This window comes from Poeciliopsis prolifica, unplaced genomic scaffold (assembly GCF_027474105.1).
Source record: "Poeciliopsis prolifica strain line A6 unplaced genomic scaffold, Auburn_PproV2 SCAFFOLD028, whole genome shotgun sequence".
Taxonomy (NCBI): Eukaryota; Metazoa; Chordata; class Actinopteri; order Cyprinodontiformes; family Poeciliidae; genus Poeciliopsis; species Poeciliopsis prolifica.
The window spans coordinates 3939488-3961546 of record NW_026562403.1 but is presented as its reverse complement, the minus strand read 5'-3'; the positions used below and the strand labels follow the sequence as shown (position 1 = coordinate 3961546).

General features: G+C 39.7%; 1 protein-coding gene across 1 annotated transcript; it reads left to right on the top strand.

Moving 5' to 3' along the window:
• The first annotated feature begins 1165 nt into the window (after nucleotides 1-1165).
• On the top strand, nucleotides 1166-22052 carry serinc5 (serine incorporator 5). Its single transcript, XM_055048946.1, has 12 exons — nucleotides 1166-1363; nucleotides 10136-10303; nucleotides 12980-13158; nucleotides 13497-13579; nucleotides 14774-14867; nucleotides 16438-16649; nucleotides 17686-17778; nucleotides 18130-18256; nucleotides 19531-19600; nucleotides 19770-19806; nucleotides 20114-20258; nucleotides 20485-22052. Exons 1-12 carry the CDS (start codon nucleotides 1337-1339, stop codon nucleotides 20627-20629), a joined length of 1380 nt encoding a protein of 459 aa, XP_054904921.1. The 5' UTR covers nucleotides 1166-1336; the 3' UTR covers nucleotides 20630-22052.
• The last annotated feature ends 7 nt before the right edge of the window (nucleotides 22053-22059 follow it).

Sequence of the window (22059 nt, the reverse complement as noted above, 5' to 3'; positions counted from 1 at the left end):
AACTGATTATCTGATTCGTGTGTTGCAGAAAAAGTCTTAGTGACGAATGTCTTCAGATAGTCAAAATAAAGGGTTGGCTTTTTATGGCAGCAAACACTGAAGTGTGTGTGGGAATGAGTCATCTGACGGCTTTTGGCAAACAGCAACACATGGAGCTACATTGGCAGCTTTATCAGTGTTGGCCATGTCAGGGAGGCTTCACAAGCTGGCAACTTGTGGCAGCTGCAACATGACTCAGGCGAGACACCATAATGTGCCACAATCCAAGCAGACCTAAGGAAAGAGACTTAAAAGTTTGCATTTTTCTCTTATGTTTCTCAAACTGGGAGGTGTTATGTAAGCTCAACTTTTTTTGAGCTTTACATCATGTTGGAATGTTATTCCCTCATCAAAATCATAATGTTACTCCAGCTTCATCCATATTATAGATATCCTTGAAACTCCCGTACCAGCCTTTAGGGGATGCCTAAACGTTTATCCCACAAAGCGGCTGATCTTTCTACAAAGCTCGTCTTCAGCACCTCCACCAGACTAGCAACAGCAGCAGCGATTAACAAGCACCTGCTGAGCTTATCATGCATACCTCTGCTCAGTCCAACATAATAATGGAGGAGCGTTGTTGTGACAGTGCTAAAGGCAGAGTACCAGAAAGAGCAGCTTTTTTTTATAGAAACAGGCAAATTTCATGGTGTCAAAATGCTAAGTGGCATTTACTTTAGGTCATGTTTCATATGTAAGGCATTTTATAACAACTGAAGTTAATAGTGGGGTATAAAGTGGCCCTATGTGCTTGTAAATTACATAATGCCTTCCTGTAATGTAATAGTCTAAAAGTGAATGTCTTTCTAACTTTTGCCTTATCTTACAATTTTTTAAAACTAATGTTACCAACCTTAAACTGCTGTTCTGTTAAAAAAAAGAAGCTGAAATTGGCATCTTCCCTAAATAATTTCATAGGATAAGTGCAAAATGATAAGCGTTTCATGGGTCAAAAAGGTGACAATATTACCTTACAGCTAAAAAACAAAAAACAAAAAAAACATTAAACAGAAACTGGTTTACAAGAAGATGCAAAGTGACAGTAAAATGGGTCACCTTTGCGGTGAGATTCAACCACCTCTCGGTGCCGCCGGCTTTTGTGGGAGGAGATATGACGAGGAGGAGGAGGAGGAGGAAGGACGGAGGCAGCGGTCAGGGGCTTCACTGCGAACCAGGGAAGAACAGGCGCGTCGCTCCTCGTCTGCTGCTGCTGCGGCGGGTGGTTTCATGTTGAAGAGGAGGAAAACAGCCGTCCTTTCTCGTCCCAAAGCGGATTTCGGTGATTCCTCGGAGCAGGATGTGTACCCCGTGCTGCGTGTCGCAGGTGAGGAACAATAGACGGGCGGCTGCGGCGTTTCCAGCGCGCTCGCTCTTGTTTACGCTTCACGTCAGCGTTCATTTCAGCTCGACCTCAGCTACTGAGACTGTCTGTTTTTTTTCCCTCTCCTCGTGTCTCGTGGGGGATTTTATATATATATATATATATATATATATATATATATATATATATATATATATATATATATATATATATATATATGTTTTTTTTTGTCTCGTCAGTTTGTCCTGATTAACTCATAGCATGAAATACATACATAATTGACGCTCTGCATCCACTCAGCGGCGTCACTGTGAGGACAAAGCGAGCCGAGGCGAAACCAGCTGCTATCAGGACGAGCAGCAGGGCTTTTCAAAGCTCGCCGGCCGGTTCTCAACACATTCCTCTGGAAGCTGCCTATGAGTTTGAAACGGCTCTGCATTGTGGCTTTTAGTTGTGTCATCTTTTCAGCCATCTTCCACAACTTCACAGGAAGCTGCTGTTACTCTTTTAGGAGTGTAATGCTCGTTCAATTCGCTTATTCGCACTAAAGTCAAGGGGTAAAGACAGCGTAGGCGAAATAATAACGTCTGCATTTATATCACCAATCATTCCTTTCCTTTCAGATACCAAGTTTCGATTTCCTTTGTGCTCTGACCTTCTAATTTTTGCCAAGGCAGAAGATTACTCATAATATCTTTGCACGCATGTGTTTATATGATTGTGGCAAACTTAGAAAAAGTGTAAGTAGTACATTTTGTACTTGGATGTTTTTGTAAGCTGTAAACGGATAGAAACGTTTTTTTTTTCTTCACAATTAGATGTTCTGATTGTAGGTTGGAGCCCATATTGGCCAAGAGGTCCAATTATTGACCCTTAAAGTGTGTAGTGAAATATTTTATTCTGAAAACAAATTGTGCAGAATATATTGCAGTAAGCTGTGTGAAATTTATTTACATGTTGTCTGAGATAACTGCATTGTTAGATGAACCATTTCTTCTCCAGTAAATCTGATTGGACATTGAGTAAAAATCCAACTTGACTGAACTAGCTTTATTCTGAATTTCATAACAGCAAAGCAGTTATGATTATTCCTGCTATAGGAGGAATTGTGTTTGCATTTCAGCTGTGACAGCTGTGTTCACAAAAAGATCATGATCACATCTTGAATTGTCTTTGTCATTTTTATAGTAATTATCACCATAAATTATGATTTTTTTTAAAATCCCTTATTTGTAGGACATGTCAAGACATGTCCAGAGTTCACTGAGATTTAGAGAGGAGAGAGCAGGAAGGAAGAACAGATGACAGAGAAGATGCTGCATTATACATGATTTGTATTTTTTAAACATTGGCACCCTTTTGGAAATGTCTTTACTTTGATATTGTATTAATAATAATAATAAATAACTGATTGGAAGCATCAGGGTGAAACTGATGCTTCCAAATAATTGGAAGCATCAGCTAAAAATTAAAATAAAAATCAGCTAAAATAGGAAAACTTTACAGAACCTTTGATCAGAAACAGGCCACAAAATTCTGATCAGTTTGTCTTTTATTTGAACATTGAGATGCTCGTGCTAGTTTGGTATGACCTACATTTTACCTCCCTAGTTATTTTCTGTCGTCACAGTGTCTCCAATACTCTTTGGGATTTTTAGCATCTCGTCTCGTCCTCTAAAGTCGGCAGCAATCAAGAGCAGGAAAAGTTTTCCGATTGGTCAAAGACGTCACTGACCTGCAGAGTGGGACTGAATAACTCTTGAAATGCAATAGCCCTCTCAGATCCTTCATGATAGTGATATTCCAATGATTTGATTGTGCAGCTCTAATTTGTGATTGGATTAAAGTAATTGGGACATAATGCTATCCCCGAATTATGTGAAGAACCCTATAGTATTGGAAACACTTTGTTAAAGGATAAGCAGCGGACTTGTATACCAAGCCTGAGAGTGTTTTCTTTAATGCTTAGTGCCGTTTTTACAACAGCCAGACTGATACTGACCGCAGGGTCACTGCTGCTGCTGCGTTGGACTGGGCAGGAATTTAATTACACATTCACCCCTCATCTAAGGGGGAGCTTACTTCCATTTCCTGTGCCTTTCAAAGAGCCGGGATGACGGAAAAGGGGCAGGATTAGGAGAAAACGAAGGGCAAACAATAAGACCAGTTGAGAGTTACTGCACGGGGAGTGTACTAATCCCTGCCACAGACAGCCCATTTAGTCCGTCACCATCTATTTGTGTACTTCTAATTAACTTTTTTCTCCATGCTTATGTGCCACACTTGAAGTTTTGAGAGGCCCAGCCTGATGGGTGGTCCGGCAATTTCCGCATTGGATATTAGAGAAGGGCGAATGTTGTCCGGGATGGATTCGAAGTGAAAGAAGAAGTAATGGCGTAGAAGGAGATCTTTGAAATCTGTCACTGAGTTTAGCAATCTATGAAATGTTGGAGTTGCAACAGGACCCATGGATAAGCTGCAGCCTTATCTGGTGTCCAAAGCGCTGTGTTTGACGGGACGCAATGCAGCACACGTCTGTAAGCACTGTAAGTCAAAGGTGTAGTAGCCATGGGTCAGCCTTAGTAATTGGAAGAAAATTAAAGATTATTCTTTGAGACTCATGTTTTGCTATTCTGCTCCATCCTCCTTTCATCTCACACTTGTAAACAAACAATTATGTATTCATCTTCTTAATCACAGTGTATCATTTTATTTGTATTTTTAGAAAAGTCTAGCTTGCATATCTTATTTTTATTTCAGCTGTATCACATGCTAAAGTTTTCTCTTACACCATATTTCTTTTTTTGAATAGAACCCCCTATTTGTGCCTTCTTATAGATGGGAGGTTTTGATCCCTGCTGAAACAAAACAACAGAGCCAACCACCTGCACATAGACATTATAATGCATATAAGCATTTTTTAAAGGGTGAAAATTACTTTTCACCCTCAGCTGTAAAAGTCTGTACAAAATGTCTTGGTGGTGTCTATGAACTGAGGCATGAAGGGTGCAAGCCGTGCCATTGGAGTTGGCTTGTTTTGTCTTAAAGTGTCCTTAAATAAAACAAGTGTTTTTCACTTTTAAAACAGACCTCTGTTTTTGAGGACAAAACACATTTGCTCTTTTCCTGTCATCAAGGTGGTCAAAAGTAATTAAACCCACTTAATTTAAAGGTCCTTTATTACTAAATCTGACTCTTTAACAAAGAAAGAAAATATGTGGTGTTTAGTTTGCAGCTCTCTTTGAGGAAAAACTGACAAATATTTCAATTAGTTTTTGTGACGTAACAAAATCTGAAGAGTAATTTTCCTCATCCCATTGTTGTATTGCCATAGCTTGCAGATTTGCGTTGCCCGCCGTCATAACACGGGCATGGCATGTCGTTAGTCTTCAGCTAACTCTCAGGAATTTTACTGAAGTCAGCGGCAGCACGGGTTTGTTTTCCCAGTGGGACATTACTGCCAGTCGTTCATTCCTGAAGTGTCCGTCTGCTATCTGATGGCATGAATGATGTCTAGAATACTTGACATTTCTGTTGGATTTTCTGACTCACTGTAAAAAGAACAACATCAGCCAGACAAGCCTTTTTCATGCCTCTCTAATTAGCCCTGTGGTGGTGAGTTCACTGGGACAAACCCTGTTCTTTTCCAACCTATGTTTCATTTCTTTAGCTTTTGTGTGTACTTTTATTTCAGTGAGCAAGATCTAAAGTCAGTGATGCAACACAGTGAAATACCAGCTGACTCCGTCTGACTTGTGGCTTTCCAAATGGAGGGCTGATCATTAGAAGTGAAACTGGCCTTTGTGTTGGCATAAACACGGCACGGCGGCAGATTTTCCTGTATCTGTTGATCTCATATTGTCTCGTCTTCCTGTTCTGGTTCTGTTTCCCTTGTGACAAAGAGTTTCATCTGTGAGGAATTTCAGAATCATTGTCCTCAGTTATTCCTCTTTACTGTAACTCAATCCTCCTTTTAGTTCAGCTGTTTCCACTCCCAATAAACTAAAGTTTTCTAGCTCCTGGTTGTATCTAGGGGATCCGTTTGCAAAGAGAAAGCAAAGATCTCCCTGTGTGTATAGGGAAACAGAGCACTGATACATTTTTGCTGTGTGTACACAGCTGCCTGGATATATAGACAATAGCGGGACTGTCAGTCACAGTATGTGGCGTAATGGAGTCGTATGTTAGAGCTCTTATTGTTTCGCCTGCATCTCTTTTATTTCACTCTGCTGGTTTCCTGCGATTGCCTCCGGCACAAAGCATTGATGTCATCTGAGAGAAGTGGGCAGCAGTTTTATCTGAACTTTTGGTCTGGGATGATTCATTGTGACCAACTTATTACTGATGTTAAGAAGTGTTGTCACTTTGAGGAACCATACTTGACCACATGATGCAGGATAAGTGAGAGCTACTGTTTGTGGTTGTGTGAAACTATGGCTGCATGGGTTTGCTGTGTCTGTACTGCTGCTATTGACAGAGCTCACATTAGGTGTGAGTCACGTCTTTTCTCACTGCCGTGCTTTTTTTTTTTTTCAGGCTCAATGTATTTAGGGCCTGAACGGTGTTGTTTCCTGCTTTAGGGGTCCCACAGATCTCCGACCTGTATTTAATAGTATTTTGACAGCTCTGCTTGTTAGAGGAACTGCAAGAGGGAGAAGCCTCGTACTTCACTGTAAATCTGGCTGGGATTTTTAACCTGAATTTGTGACAGGTCTGTCTGTATTGTGTAAGCGGTTGCTTCTCTGTGGCTACGTGCCGCACAGCCTAACCCTTCTGGGTTTTCCGTCTGTTGTAGGCCAAACAGTGTTGTTGGTTTTTAACGCTTAGATTGGCCTTAATAAGGCAGTGAAGAGTATAACACAGCAGGTATCATTAGTTACTGTAAAGAGGCCATACAGTCTGCTGTGTCTTGCAAAAACATCCACATTGGCTCCACGTTCTTTCACATCTCAAGCAAATGTGAAAGACCAACATCAAAAAGATTCAAATGTAGTAGAGGGGACATGTCCTTTGTGTTTCAAATGGTGTTATCACATTTTAGCAAAGCAGTTTGATGGGAGCAGGTGGAGAAGAAGGTAAACTGTGGAAAAAAAGAGAGAAAATCTCAAGAGATAATGGTTACCATCCTAGCAATGCAATAAGGACTGATGAAGGGAGTGAAACACGGCGCTAAGATAAGAGAGAAGTAGTCCAGAGTTTGTCTACACTGACTGTATTGTATGATTTTCTGAGACTCTGTCCTTGGTTTGACTGAAGACTGGCGTGGAAAGAGCTGTGTGGGGGCCGGACTTGTGCCGTTCAGGATGAATAGCTGCAGCACCATGACAAACGGCTGGGAGGCTGCTGATCATATTTAGGTCGGGGGTTTGAATTGCAGACAGGCCAACCACCTGTCACTATACTGGTGAGGAGCACTAGCAGTGAGGGAGGCCTGGGGGTGGACGGCCTGTGAAGTGGGTAAGGTCAGCGTGGGTTGGTATGGGTACTCCTTCTGCATCTGTGTGTGGAGAAATTCCTCAAGACGTTCCCATCTCGCTGCTCCCGCTCCCTGTTCCCAGATCTGCTCCTCAGTCTGCTCTTTCTCCGCCTCGCTGTGTGCAATCTGCTGGCGAAACACCCCCTAACTAATGAAATCTAAACAACATTGGATCCTAAATTGTTCTATGTTTTCTTCACTTGTATGCAGCATTTTGTGGTTAATTAATTGCCTATTGAGAGAGACATGAGTCTGCAGCAGAGACTAAAGGTGACAGCTTACTCTGTTCAGCTGCGTGTATGCAAACAGAAACCAGGAGGCACTAGCGTCGAATCAAGGCTAAACTTCATTCATCCTTCCTTTTTCTGTACTCAAGTAATCCTGCCCAGGGTCACCAGTTGAGGTTTGCTAGTAATATTGAGATTGATTCAAACTTTTATTAAAACATGAGTCTCTGTTTGTATTGTCCAGAGCAGGTGTTGATGGCCTGCAGCTCTTCAGAGGCTCAAAACAGATTTTCTTGGCTCTGTGCCTGTCCCACCACCGGGCCCAGCAGAGAGCTACAGGCAACACTTTGTTTTATGACACTGTCATAAACATGACATCACACCTGTCATGAACATGAGTAAGTCTTCCTGAATATTTATGACTGTTATCATAAAGTGTCATTTGGTAATTAATGGCACTTTTAATACAAAGTTGACATTCAAAATGTCTTTGTTATGACAACTTGATATTAACTATGAAATTATGACCTGGCATGAATTTGTTATGAAATTTATATTTTATTAATAGCTTTAGTAACATAAAGCTACATAGTTTTTACAGTTTAATCAGTAATACTTTTAAAACAGTATTGCTGTAGATTTACTCATGTTCATGACTGGAGTTATGTCATATTTATGATGGTGTCATTACAGTCTTATTCACAACTCGCCAAATAAAGTGTTACCAGCTACTTTGACTATGCTTTTACATATTAATTAATGAGGTTCTAAGTTTTCCATTTTTTCTCTGTTTATAAATTTCTACAGCAAAATAATAAACCTAATGGATGCTTCTTTAAAAATGCTCCTACAGTCAATGGGTCCCAAAGTAGTTTTTTTATTGTATTTTATTTTTTTATTTTAGTAAAATAAACACTCTTTTATTTGGCAATAAAAGCAAATGTTGTATTGTGTAAATTATGCACATCTGAAGGCTTGTGGAAACGACAGCAGACGACGATGTACAAACTCAGAGTAGCAATCCCGTGATGGGCCGGGCAAATTCTTCAGATTAAAATTTTGTCTCCTCCTCTTGCTCTTCTAGTTGGAAAATTATTTGAGTCTTATCTAGTTAAGCATTTGCTTTCATCTTTCCCCCGATGAAAGGAAGGAAACAAATCATGAATTTGTTTCCTTCAGTAACAGCATCTACACCGAAAAGTATTGTCAGCTGAACCTGGTAGTGTTTCCATATGCCGCATACACTGATTAGAAAGTGATTGATATTTTCCTACTGATTTTGATTCAGTTCTTCTTCATAATGTCTGCTTTCCAAAGGCTTGATCCCATCTTTTAGACACGTTTGTTCATGTCGGATTCAAAAGGGTTTTGCTATTTCAATCTGTTTAGTTTAATGTTGGTGTTATAGGCGTTCTCTTTGCCACAGTGTATAAAGTAAATGCTCTCTCAGGAAGAGCAACAGAGAAAGAAATGTAATTTCCCCTGCTCTATCGGACAAAGGAGACAGTTTTGGTTCTGCTTTCAATCAGAAATCTGTAAAGAGAGCCATCAAAAAGACAGTGCTCTGCTCTGCTACGAAAAGCCAGAGCTCTAAGCAACCATGGTGGAGCCCGAGGTGATGGATGGATAAATAGTTGGACAGGCAGCAGGAAGGCTAACGGGAAAATCTCTGAGCTGGTGAAGCAGGGAGCCAGAGATGGAAAGCTTGATTCCAACAATGTGTAAGTTTCGGTCCACATTTGTCAGTCATGTTTCCACCAACAAAAAAAAAAAAAGAAAATGCCGTTAGGTGTAAAAGAGTGCTTTCCTATTAACAAAACTTACAAACACAGCAAATTCCTGCTCACAGGACAATGTTCTTGTTATGACACAGAGGCTTATTAATAGGAAAGATGTAGCAATCACCAGATAAATATAGCGCTGCCTTGTTTCTGCTGGAAACCGACAGGAAGTGCTGTCCTTCTGCTGCTCCCGAGTCATGTGTTTCACAACTTTTCTCTGCAGTATCTGTAAGTGACAACATTGTTTGAAATGCATTCAAACCTTCAGAAGGAACGAAACATTAAAAATGATCCAAGTTCATCTTTTTGTCTTAGTAGTTGTTGAATCATAAGTGGATGGAGGTCACAGGATTGACCTCTTACCACTGGGTGAGGTGGCTGCAGAAAGGCCTTGCAAATCATAGAGCGCCTTGCTTTCTAAATATAATACAGAGACCTCTTTTATGTAGTTATCCTCCTCCTATGTGACGCCCTGACAGAGGAAACAGTGCAGGCCTCTGTGCTCAACTGGGTTTTCATTCTCTGTAGTGACGTGCAGGAGTGAGGTGGTTTGTCTTTTGTGGCTGAAACCATGAATGACCAATATGAACAGTCACTTGTGGTTGTCTCCAAGTGGTTATGGAAATGCTACAACTTTGTATTGTTGGGTAATTCTCAAGAATGGGAATGTGAAAGTATTTAGAAACTTTTCGTATTTTTCAGGCCAGGTTGAATAATATGTCAATGTTTTCAATCAGTTGTTTTAGTTTGACAGTAAAATAGGTTGGAAAAAAAAAAGCTTGATTCCACCTTAAATTTCAGCTATCAAGACAAATAGTGAGCTGGATATTTTGACAAAGTGATCATCCTGTGTGAGAGTTAATAATTTTTTATGAGATGTTTGTGTTTTGTGCTCTGAGTTCCCATCTTCCTTCTGTCTTTTATGATAAAGACAGAGCCATGTGTAAAAGAAAAACTGCTGATTAATCTGTTGTGTTCCTCACTGATTTCTTTGGACTTGTTCCTTCAGTCGGGGAATTTGTCTGCTGGTGTGAATCACCGTTTTCAAAGTGAATTTATTTCAGCAGGAATTCCCCTTTTTTTTTTTCTTCTGCTTCCAGATTCTTGTTTTTATTGAGCCTGCTCTTACTTCTTATTCTTTATGAAGATTTTAATTGAATTTGTAAATGACTTTAGAGATCTTCTCTCTGGTCCATCCGCCACATTGTGTCTCCTGATTGCCTGGTTGTCGGTATTCATTACGTCTGAAATAAGAAGCTCAGCTAAAGGTGTCCTTCTTGTGTTTGTCCAGCTGGCCTGTTGCTGCGGCTCAGCGGCCTGCTCCTGCTGCTGTAACTGCTGTCCGAAGATCAAGCAGTCCACAGGAACCAGAATTATGTACGCCTTGTACTTCCTGCTGGTCACCATCATCTGTGTCATCATGATGTCGCCTACTGTGGAGCAGATAATGAAAGACAACGTGAGTACAATCTTGGAATACTGTAACTGATTCATTAACAAACACATTTAGAAGGATGCAGACAAGAATAAAGCTAAACTCTGGATTTCATCTATGAGATACCACTTTGCTTTTTGTTTTTAGTTTGGTGAATAAATCTCTGGAATGTGCAGGATTCTTCCCACTCTTTAAACAAAGAGTGGAAGAAAGTGTTCACTTCTGATAACTTCCTCTGTCGTTCTGGGATGATTTCATAAGTAAGATCCCTTTAATCAACCCAAATTGGAGTTCATCACTGTATCTTCCTGCAGAGTGTATACTGCAGCTGTTATCTCATGAGTCAGGCCAACACCCTTTAACCCAGTTTTCTGTGTAGCTGGCCCACCGTCTCTCTCTGTGTCAAGTGTTGACAGAACTTTGGGGCAAACATTCTGTGGACATGAACACAACACTATATCATCGGTCAAACCTGGTGGGTGGAGTCTGATAGTCTGGGGATGATTTGATTCTTCAAAATGTAAAAGTTTAGTTTTAATTTATTGAACCCTGGATCCTGATATTTACCTGGAAATCCTTAATACAGAATATCCAGCAAGCAAGTTGTGACCTCAAAGCTCAAATCCACTCAGGTTTTGCATCAGGAAGACAGCAATACAATATGTTAGTCAGTTTATGCAATAGTATAAATTCACTTAATTTTATGTTGGAAGCTCCTTGGTGACAATATTTAATCACTAGTCTTCCTGTTTTGTGTATCCGTTTTGTGTATCCGTTTTCCAGTATTTGTTAAAGATTTTGACAGGAGCCCCTGCTGTGTGTTTCTCTGTGATACAAGGATTCTCTTCAAAAAACCAACCCAAGCACAAAATGGCCTCTGATAAACCCCTCCACACTTTCAAGCAGACGCTGTCAGTGACACACTGAGCACAGTGGGAAGTCCGTCCTAAGAGAGCAGCCATTGTGCGTGTGGGAGTGCTGGTCTCCTCTAAAGAGATTTACAGCTGTTTGAAGCAGTCCAGCCTTTCTTCTTTTAATCACAACACCATGGACATGCTAATATGATCCTTAATAGGAGACAAAAGCTCCAAAAAAGGCTTTTTACTTTGTGTCATGATCTGGCTCTACACGCAGAAGAGATGACGGCTTAATCTGCATGAATCCAACGTGTTCAGCTATCATTCATTACCTGCTGACGTCCCTAAGCGACGAGTACAGAAAGATCTTTTACACCTTTCTGAAGAGCGCTGGATTTCACTAATCTTTTCTTTTGAAAGCTTTTTTTTTATATTTATCTTCAAAAGCCTGCCTTGGGAAACCCATTTTATATAATAAACCATAACCACTAGAAGGATTGATTGGGTAAAATTTGTAACACGATCATTCAAAGTATTGTCAGTGTTTGGTGCTGCGATTTGAAGTAGTAATTCAAAGTTTTTGTAAAAAATTTGATTTTTTTTTTGACAAGTTATACATTCTGGTTACTGCTTTTATCATCAGAAAAGTAATTTTAAATGCAACTCACTTGGACAGAAAAGTGTTTTGTTTTGTTTGTTTGTTTTTTTTATCCTCTTCATACTAGTTACTAACCTGGATGGATCATGGAGGCATTAATTAAAACACTACGCACTTTTTCCACTACTGACCTGGGTAGCAGTTGTAGAATGTCTTAGAAACGAGATTATTTGTGTTATTTACTCGTTGTTAGCTGTGTTCGAACTTAAAATTAGGTACACCCCTGGGGAATAGGTTCACACACTTTTGTGGTACATACCAGTGAGTTTGTGTGTCCAGAGGCCGGCCACTGTATCACCATCTAGAGAGTTGGATGCAAAAATCTAGCCTGTTGTACAGGGTGTGCTTTCCCAAAAGGATTAATATGTATCGTGCTCTAATTACCTGGCTCCCTCTTCAGTTTTTCAGCATGTTAATAGACTCCAGAGCTGTGCAGCTTTATATGTGGTCTAAATAAATTACGCTTGAGCTTATGAGAAAAGAAGGCTGACTCCAGCTCCTTTGCTTGGACTGCCAACAAAAGAACTGGGTGACAGAAAAAAGTTACCACTCTTATTTTGTTTTCCATTTTTTTCCCGTTTGACTTGGACTCTCGTCTGTCGAGCTGGCAAGTTTGTTCACCATATATCAGTCTTCGCTCTTTGCTTTTCAAAATCCATAAGTTGTCTCTTCTGTTGGACCTCAACCACCAAAGTACAATTTCCTATGAAAGCCACACCAAGTTTCTCATTTTCATTACTCACCCTTGCTTTGACTCTCCTCTTGTGATGCCGTTTTTGGAGCCAAATTGTGATATACATATATATTTTTTTTTTCCGTGTAGTTTGTTCTGTCTCTTGTCCCTCTTCACATTTTTCCGACTTGGTGACAAAAAGCATTTAATTTATTCATCTGCGGCCTTTGTGTGTGTACACTGTCAGTTAGTTTTAAGGCCCCTCTAACAGGCTGCAGAGAACCGGGGATGAATGAGGGCTCCACAGAGAGACCGCGCATTTGTTGCTGCTGCCTGTTCCGTCTTTCAGCTCCTTTAGAGCCGTGACACAGAGAATAGACACTATTGGGCCCTTTCACTGAGGCCACACTCAATACAAACATAAGCAGAGGTGGGTCTCTGTCCGCTGCCACAATGACCTAATCCTGGTATTTTTTCCCTTCTTCTCTTTGCTCTCTGGTTTCGCCCATCAGATCCCCTTCTACAACGAACTGTGTGAGAAGATGAATGCAGGGGAGAACTGCAAGACTCTGGTGGGATACTCTGCTGTCTACAAGATGTGCTTTGGAATGGCCTGCTTCTTCTTCTTCTTCTCCATCTTCACGCTTCGGATAAACAGCAGCACAGGCTGCAGAGCGGCCATTCACAACGGGTAAAAATGAGCTGCTGCAGTTTATGAAGTGTGCAGTTGTGTTTAAGAATGAAATGCTGAGTCGGCAAGTTGTTCACAGATTTTGGTTTCACATTTATTGACTTCCAAGCGGAAAATCAGATAAGATTGAATAAAACTAAAATTACTGAATAAAAATCAAATGGTTTTGACTTGCAAAATATGTTCTGATGTATTCATTAAGTTATTGATATGTGATGCATTTATCATAATCGCATTTACATTTTTACACATGAATATTTACATAAATTGTTTAATTGATATTACATTAGTTTAGATGTTAAGATATATTTTTATTTCTTGCCTCCCTTGACGATCAGCTTCTGGCTGCTGAAGTTTATCCTGCTGGCTGGTTGTTGTACTGGAGCTTTCTTCATTCCTCAGGAGGAAACCTTTCTAGAAGGTAAAACGTCTTGACGGTGAAACCAAAGTACTTTCTGCTGTATTCCTATAAAGCCTGTTGTTAGGGCTGCAACTAATGATTAGTCTAATAATTGATTATTTTATTGATTATTCTGATGACTGATTGATTGTTAGTCACATAAAAAAAGCTTTTATCTAACTGTTAGGCCTTTTTATTCTATGTTAAAAACACATTAAAAGATGTGAAAAAATAATGCAATTTATTTTTTTAAATAAAAGAATTTTATTGCCTAAAATTTTAGAACGTTTCTTTGGTGTTTGTTTGAGCTAAAGGATCCGTCTGCAGCTAAAATATTTCTAACATCAACACGTGAAAGCCTCAGGACTTAATATCAATACTTGGACTAATTTGTTGAGTATTTTTTGGATTACAAAAGGTGCTTAGTAGTTTTTTTTTAACATTTGAACCAGGTGAAGCTAAAGTTGCCACTTGAGGAAGTTTGAGTAGCACATATAACACAATGAAGTGTTTTTATCGTAAGCTTCTGCTTGTGGCAAAATGTTTTTTTGTACAGTTTTGGTTTAAATACTGCTGTGAATTTGTTGTTGTTTCAGCAATTGGCCTATTTTGCGTCTTTGTACTCAAATATAATTGTTTACAAAGTTTGTTGATGATTATTCCAATAATTGATTCATCAGAAAACCTGATTGTTTCATTCATGTCTGCTGCGTTAATACAATTTTAAATTATCTGAGTTTTAAAGTTTGTAAAAAGAAAGATTTAACTTCTGATAAGGATGTGATAACTAGGAGATGTGAAAATACTCAATTGCATAAAGTTAAAATAAAAATATAAACTTGGTTTCATCCCTATTGTTGTATTGGAGAACATTTATGTTTAGTATTTTATCTTCACATTAGGTCACCTAAGAACCACAAACCTCAATGTGTCTTCCAGTGATTTTACCTTGTAGGTCAACAGGAAGTCGAGTCTAGTTCTAGAGAAATGGGATTTTCAAAATCTTTTACCAATAAGATGAGAAAAATGGTTTGTGTTTCATATTCTGCCTACCCTGATGCCTCTAAGTAACAGTTTGGGATGATGCATTTAGGTCCACAATAACCATTCTTTCAAAACCTGCCTCTTTGTTTGTTATTATTCAGTTCACCTGAGCTCCGAATGAGATCTTGTCACCATTTCAACATGTGTCCTGGTCTCTGTTATACGTTACAGTGTGGCGCTACATTGGAGCTGCAGGTGGAGCCTTCTTCCTGCTGATCCAGCTCATGCTGCTGGTGGAGTTTGCTCACAGATGGAACACAAACTGGTGAGAGCTGAACAATGCTGACCTTTATATTTTTGAGAAAACCTGTGGAAAAAAAAAATCTAATCTGTGTGGAACAGATCAGGCTTCAGACTCTTGCAAATAGCAAAAAGCAAGATTATTTTATTTCTGTCGTTCGCAAATGGAGAACATACAGCAACCACTGTACAACAGCTGCACCTACAATGAGTTCTGACTTGGAGCTGCAAGCTCTCACAATATGTAGGACTCTCTACACAATGTGGTCACTCCCTCGGCTCAGAGTCAATTCCAGTTGAACAGATTTACTGCCCAGTCATGTAGCCACAGGACAGACAGGATGCAACCTCTTCTTTACTGAAAGGTCAGTTAATTATTTAGGTGATAAACTTCTTGTTCAAAATATGGGAGTTTCCAAAAATTAGGATGCTAATGGAACAATTTTCCATACCAAAAACATTGTCAGACCTGGTACGTACTCTCAGCTTCTGACATTCAATGGAGAAATTTGTTAGACCTTAGGACTTATTCCATCTTACTGTTTTTACCTAAACTATCTGTTGTCATCTGTTAACAAACTTTGGCGCCTTTCTTTGGTACTTGTGGTGAGACATTAGTCTGTTACGACTGCTGCAGAGAAAGGAAACCTATCTGACTGGTTCTTGGCCTATATACTTTATCAGGCTGAACAATACTAATGTTAAATGGCTAAAATAATTCAATAAAATTCTTCAAAGAAATAATAACACAATTTAAAAATATTGTTTACTCTTTGGAGGCTCTTAAAAAAAAAGTTGTGACGAGAGAAGAAGACGGGCAGCTTTGTCTTTTAATTTGGCGCGTTATTCAGCAAAGATGCATCTTCCAGAAAAGTTTCTGGTACATGCTGGTAGATTGTTTCCAAGATGTGTGAAGGTTTCAGTCGACAAGAAATAAAATGTGAACCTTTGCTTGTCTTCATCCATCCATTTTCTAACACCTTTGTCCCTAACGGGGTCGGAAGGCGCCGGCGCCAGTCTCCAGCTACGTTGCGGGCGTCTGTCGCAGGGCAACACAGAGACAGACAGGACACACTCACACCTAGGGAGAATTTTAGAGAGACCAATTAACCTAACCGTCATGTTTTTGGACTATGGGAGGAAGCCAGAGTACCTGGAGAGAACCCACGCATTTATAGGGAGAACATGCAAACTCCATGAAGAAAGAACCCGGGTTGGGAATCGAACCCAGGGTCTTCTTGCTGCATGGCAACAGTGCTACCAACTGCACCACCGTGCAGCCTTACTTGTCTTCATTCCACTGTATTAAATGTAAAACCTCCAGACAAAGTAAAATGAAAGAACCCCCGGAGCTGTAAACCTCTCCTGTCATGTTTCCACTACAACTCATCACACATTACTCTGTCTCCCTTCCTGTGAATTTTCCTTTAGGTCATTTACTCCTGGGTTGTGTTTTTGTATATTTTCACTCCTGTTTTTCTCCCCTGTTAAATAATTTTCATTCTGTTTGTATTCCCTTGTTAAAATTCTGTTGTTTTTTCTGTTCCGCTTTTTGCCTTTTCTCCCCCCGATGCCCTTTCTGTTTCCGCCTGCAGGAGTTCAGGGGTGGAGTATAACCGTCTGTGGTACGCGGCGCTGGTGTTTGTGACCCTGACTCTGTTCAGCGTCGCAGTGGGAGCGGTGGTCTTCATGGGCGTGTACTACACCCATCCTGAGGCCTGCTTCCTGAACAAGGTCTTTCTGGGCATCAATGGCAGCCTCTGCTTGATTGTGTCCATGCTCGCCATCTCCCCCTACATACAGAAATGTAAGAAACTTCAATTTAATTCAGTCTTTATTATTTATAAAAGTGTTTTTTTTTTGTCATGTCTTGCCAGCTTTGCACGTCTAGAATCTATAATTGTTGGGTGAAAAAGTCAGATTGGATGAAAAGGTTTTATGAAATGTCTCAGTTGGATTCAGGTCTGGCCTTGCACTAGGTTAGATAGTGTCCAAAAAGTTAGACTGCTGGTCTTCTCTGTCCAGAGCTCCTTCTTTTATGTTTTTTATGTGGCTTTTGCTTAACAGGACTTCTTCTGGCTTCGTTCTGTTCACTTGTTCAAGGATTCAATTGTTTTTTTTATTGCCATGTCAGCTTCTTTTCTGATAAACAATCTCCTTGCCTGGGTTGATGCTATGTCTTCAAAGGTTTGACCTTGTGTAGTACTCTGATGATGGATTGAACGAAGCTTTGAGATATTGCATAAATTATTTTTCAACATAACTCTGCTTTAAACCTCTCCATTGCTTTCTCCCTGACTTTTCTGCTGTGATCCTTGGTCTTCTTAGTGTTGTTTGTTCACTAATCGTCTCTGACAAACCTCTGAGACTTCACAGTTCAGTTGGATTTACACTGAGATTTAGAGATACGTAGTTGGACCATTTATGAATTATGTGACGTCTGAACGTTGTGTTGAATTTTATTTAGACGTACCCAAGTTAAGGGTGGCAAACACAACTTGCAAATAATGTAGTACATTTCAGCAACAAGGTTAAAACAGCAATAACCAATCATAAAACAAGCATCAAGCATTATATTTTGTAAATGTCATCATCAAAGCATATTAATCAGTGCAGCAGTTATTTTTAATCAAGGCAACTCTAAACTGGTGGCATTTTAGCCTTGATTTAAAGGAACTCAGTTACACACTACTTAGTTTTTGTCAAAGACTTAAAATCCTAATAAAACACACTGATTAGGATTATCAGGATTAGGATGTGACAAATTGTGGGCTGTGAATACTTGTGTAAAAATCTGCTTAAATATTATATTAAAATGTTGATGTTTGCCTTTGCTTCTGCAGTGCAACCCAGATCAGGGCTTCTGCAGCCCGGCGTCATCAGCGTGTACGTCATGTACCTCACCTTTTCCGCTTTCTCCAGTAAACCAAAAGAAGGTAAGAACAGACATATCTGTACCAATCTGCAGCAATCTGTAATTAATACTAAACAGATTGTAACAATATGTAATTAATTAGTACTAACAATATGTAATTAATTGGTTCTAACAATCTAACAGTCTGTAATTAATACTAACAATCTGTAATTAATTACTAACAATTTGTAATTAATACTAACTTAGCTCAAATGATTCACATTTGATAATTAGCTTAATCTAGTATTTTAATGACATCGTTTTATGTTTATAAATATGATATGTCATAAAATGTAAATGTTCTACTCTACATTGGAATCCTTCATTGGTTGTAGTTTTCACATATGTGTTTTCACATGTTTTCCTCTGCCAGTGATTGAAGTCGACGGGGTGAACAAAACTGTGTGCGTATTTCCCTTCAAGTCCGGGTCAGAAAGCGACAAGCAGATCGTCACCGTTTTGGGAGCAGTGATCCTGTTTGCCTGCATCATTTACTCCTGGTAGGAAGCAAACATATTGCATGTTATCGGTCACAAACGAAAGCAGTTGTAAACATGCTGAGCTGCAGCCTCCATTAAAGATGAACACATGTCTTCCTTCAGGTTCGTGACGTGACAGATTAAAGACAAGTTAGCAGCTATAAATAAACCAAACTTTAATAAAATACTAAAGATGTTTTGTGAAAATCAGACAGAAAAAATGCATACAAAGATTCAGTCAGATCTGGTATACATTCTGATTGTCGTTCAGAAATTTTCAGAAGGGTGATAATCTTTCTCAAATGATGATCTTTATTTGTCAGGTTAAATCGTCTGGAAATGGAAAGTAAATGAAGAAACCTGAGTATTTCCACCAAAGCAAAGACAGAGATTTGAGTAGTCTGCTTTCTCTGAGCTTTAACAGAATCACTCGTCACTAGCTGGTTTAAATACACTTTTAGTGATCTTACAACAAGTTTGATCCCTTTAAAACGTGTACACCATCAAACGATGTGTATTTTCTTTGTTGGGGCACTGACCCATGTAAACTACTTCCTAATTCCTAAGCTTAATGTTGACATGAGATCATAAACTGAGGCAGCTAAATAAATAACTCCTGCAGTTTCAGTGTCTGTCTCTAGGGGAAAAACAGAATGACACAGTTAGACTGCATGCATGTGTTTCCTGGAAACCTCTCAGCGTTTAGTCTCGTTTTTCTGACAGACAGGAAGAATAATCTGCTTTGCAGAGTTCTAGTTAAGTTTTGCTTCCTAACTGTGCTTCTTTTCAGACACATTGTTTTCACTAATGCACATGGCAAAGCAATGACTGAGGATCAGTTGAAGAACAAGAATTGGTTGAAATACCTTTCTTGTGCTGTTTTTCTTTAGATTTTCCTGACAAAACAAACAGACAAAGCATTTGTAAAGCAGATACGTTTTTAACTGAGCCGTCACTGAATTCATACAGTGTGATGATGAAAAGAAACCCAACAGAACTGCAGGAGCATTCAGGATGAGGGGAGAAACGATAACGACACAGGCAGCTCAGTTTGTATTGGCTGGCTCTGGAAAGCTCCATCCAGTTGGCTGTATCTGAGCAAAAAACTGGGGGAGACACAAACTGTGGCTCTATGTCTTTGTTCACATGTGTTTCCCATCAACTGGAGGCATCCTGTCTCTTGTGGTCGCGCAGGCTGCTAAAACGTCAAATTATCAGGAAAAAAAAAAAAAAAACAGGGTGATGGAATTATAACCTTTCTCTCTATTTTTGTTCCCTTTTCTCTCCTCCTTCAGTTTAACGTCGACCACTAAGCGCAGCTCTGCAGCGCTCCGGGTCTATAGGAACAGTGAGCCAGAAACTGAGGTAAACACACAAATATTCAGACCTCACAGGGTGTGTGGAGCCAAGTTAAAATACAGGCTCATAAAAAAATACAGCAACAGAAAACCCCCCGTCGACTCGCTTCAGACAGATGTGTTTTTGTCCCACTATCTGGTCCACGCTCAGCAGTAACGTTTCCTTTCCTCCACAGAGAGCTCGCTGCTGCTTCTGCTTCGGAGACGACCCGGGTGAGGAAAGTCTAATAATTTGTCCTTCACAGTCAGAGTCCACACACTCAATGTAGCTGCTACTTTGTAACTAGATTGAGGATGGTGGGAAAGCATTGGTCAGCAAACACAGATGATGTCACTGTTACTAGGAGGTTATTGTTACAAAGTAAAGCAGGAGCTGGGTGACGAAGAAGCATGTGTTGGAACACACTGCCACCTGCTGGATATACATGAAGTGTTCTCATTAAGGATTCAGGCGTTTTAAACTTTACAAGTGCTGCTGATACTCACCTTTCATGCAGGATTGTTGTTTTGTCCTTTTCAGAGGATTACGAAGAGGAGAAGACCACTTCAGGACAGAGCGTGGTGTACGATGAGCAAGAAAAAACCATCTACTGCTATTCTTTCTTCCATTTTGTCTTCTTCCTGGGCTCTCTTTATGTCATGATGTCTGTCACCAACTGGTTTCAGTAAGTAATGAGCTTTTATTTATTTTTATTTTGTTTCAGCCCTCTGTATTTGTGTCTTTATACTTTTTTCCTGTTTTGCGTGCGTTTTCTTGGGGGACTGTACCGCTGACTGTACCCTCTGCCTCTGATCTGATGCTTCATATTATTTTACGGTCTCAGCTTTTCCTCTGGTTGAAATCTGAAGTTCAGTTCCCATGGTTCACCTGTTCCTCTCTGCCTTTCCCAGTTATGATGACCATAAGATCGAGAAGCTGCTGGATGGCAGCTGGTCGGTGTTCTGGCTCAAGGTGGTGTCCTGCTGGGTCTGCCTCTTCCTCTACATGATGACCCTCCTCGCTCCCATGATGTGTCCGAAGCGCTTCGAGGCTTAGCTCGCCGTCTTCTCTCAGTCCCAGCTTCTCTGCTGGATGAGGCTGAGGGACCACCGCGAAGCCCCCCGCCTGCCCTTAAAACACAGCCCTACGCTACTCCCAACTGTCAGAGTGGAGGATTATCTGTCGCCTTTTTGTTTTATCTGTTACAGTCTTTGTTTTACAATGTTAAGCTGGATTATATGATGAAGGTCGTTTTTAACCCTTTTTAATACCACTGACTGGTCTTTGTATTTCCTACAGGTCTGGAGTTACAAAAATAATATTTGGAGTTGAGTTACATTGAAAACCATTGAGCCTTTGTAGATTCTCTGAAGTGGATTTTTCTTGTATTATCAGGCTTTGTTTTTATTTTATTGTGTTTTCCTTTTTTTAATCTCAGCCAGATGCTTCAGTTCTGTGAAATCAAACCATCAAGAAGTCGTAGCAAAGGTTTATATGTTGTGGGATACATTTAGTTGGAGAGATGTTACAGAAGATGTATTTATTTAATCCTGAATGAAAGGAGAACTCTGGTGTGAATTGAGCAGGTTTGGCCTCTTAACAATGTTTAAAAATTCATTCCTCAGGCTTATCTTTAAGCTCTATGTGTTGTAATTTGTTATATATTGTGTTTTGTAGTTTTTCTATGCAATAGAACAAGTTGTTGATATTAGACACCCACTGTTGTGAGGTTTCCACTTAGATCGCAAGGGTAAAGTTTTACTATCGCCAGTGCTCCCTTTGAGCCGAAACCTTTCTTAGAGAAAATCCATCTCACCTGTGTGTTTCCAGTCATGCATGGCAGGAGGTTTTAAATCTGTAAAGTGCCACCTCTCTGGAAGAGCTCCACTGAATCAACATTGCATTTGCCAAAGGTAGCCAGCAGAACTGCTCACATTGTTTGGTCTGTTGCAGAAAAAGATACAACTCTTGGAACATTATGTATTTGCTGACTCATGTAATCACAGTTAAACGTTTTAAGCTTCATCATCATGATGTCTATGAAAAAGCCAGCACAGCTGATGTCAAAAGTGATTTATTCAACACTGGATGTTGAATTTACAGCTGAGTTAAATTGTAGTATAGAGGGGGAAAAAAAGACATCACACTGCAAAGCTGTTTGCTTGTGCTTAACAGTTTCTTCAATCATTTCTTTGTCTGATCGCTCTCTTAACACATTTCAAAGGAGACAGAATTATACACAGCAACAGAGCTGACATTTTAGTGTGAAAATATGCGTCATTGTAAACTCTTCTGATATTCATTTGTTTCTGCATTTCAGTGATTAATGTGAATGTAGAAATTTAATGGTGCTTTCAAACAGAATTTTTTTTTAAAAAACCACTGTAAACGAAGGTTTATGACTGACAGTAATTTGACCAAAATGTTTGAAATACAAACGATGCTCACGTTATTTCAATAAAACATGCATAACATGCCATCCGATG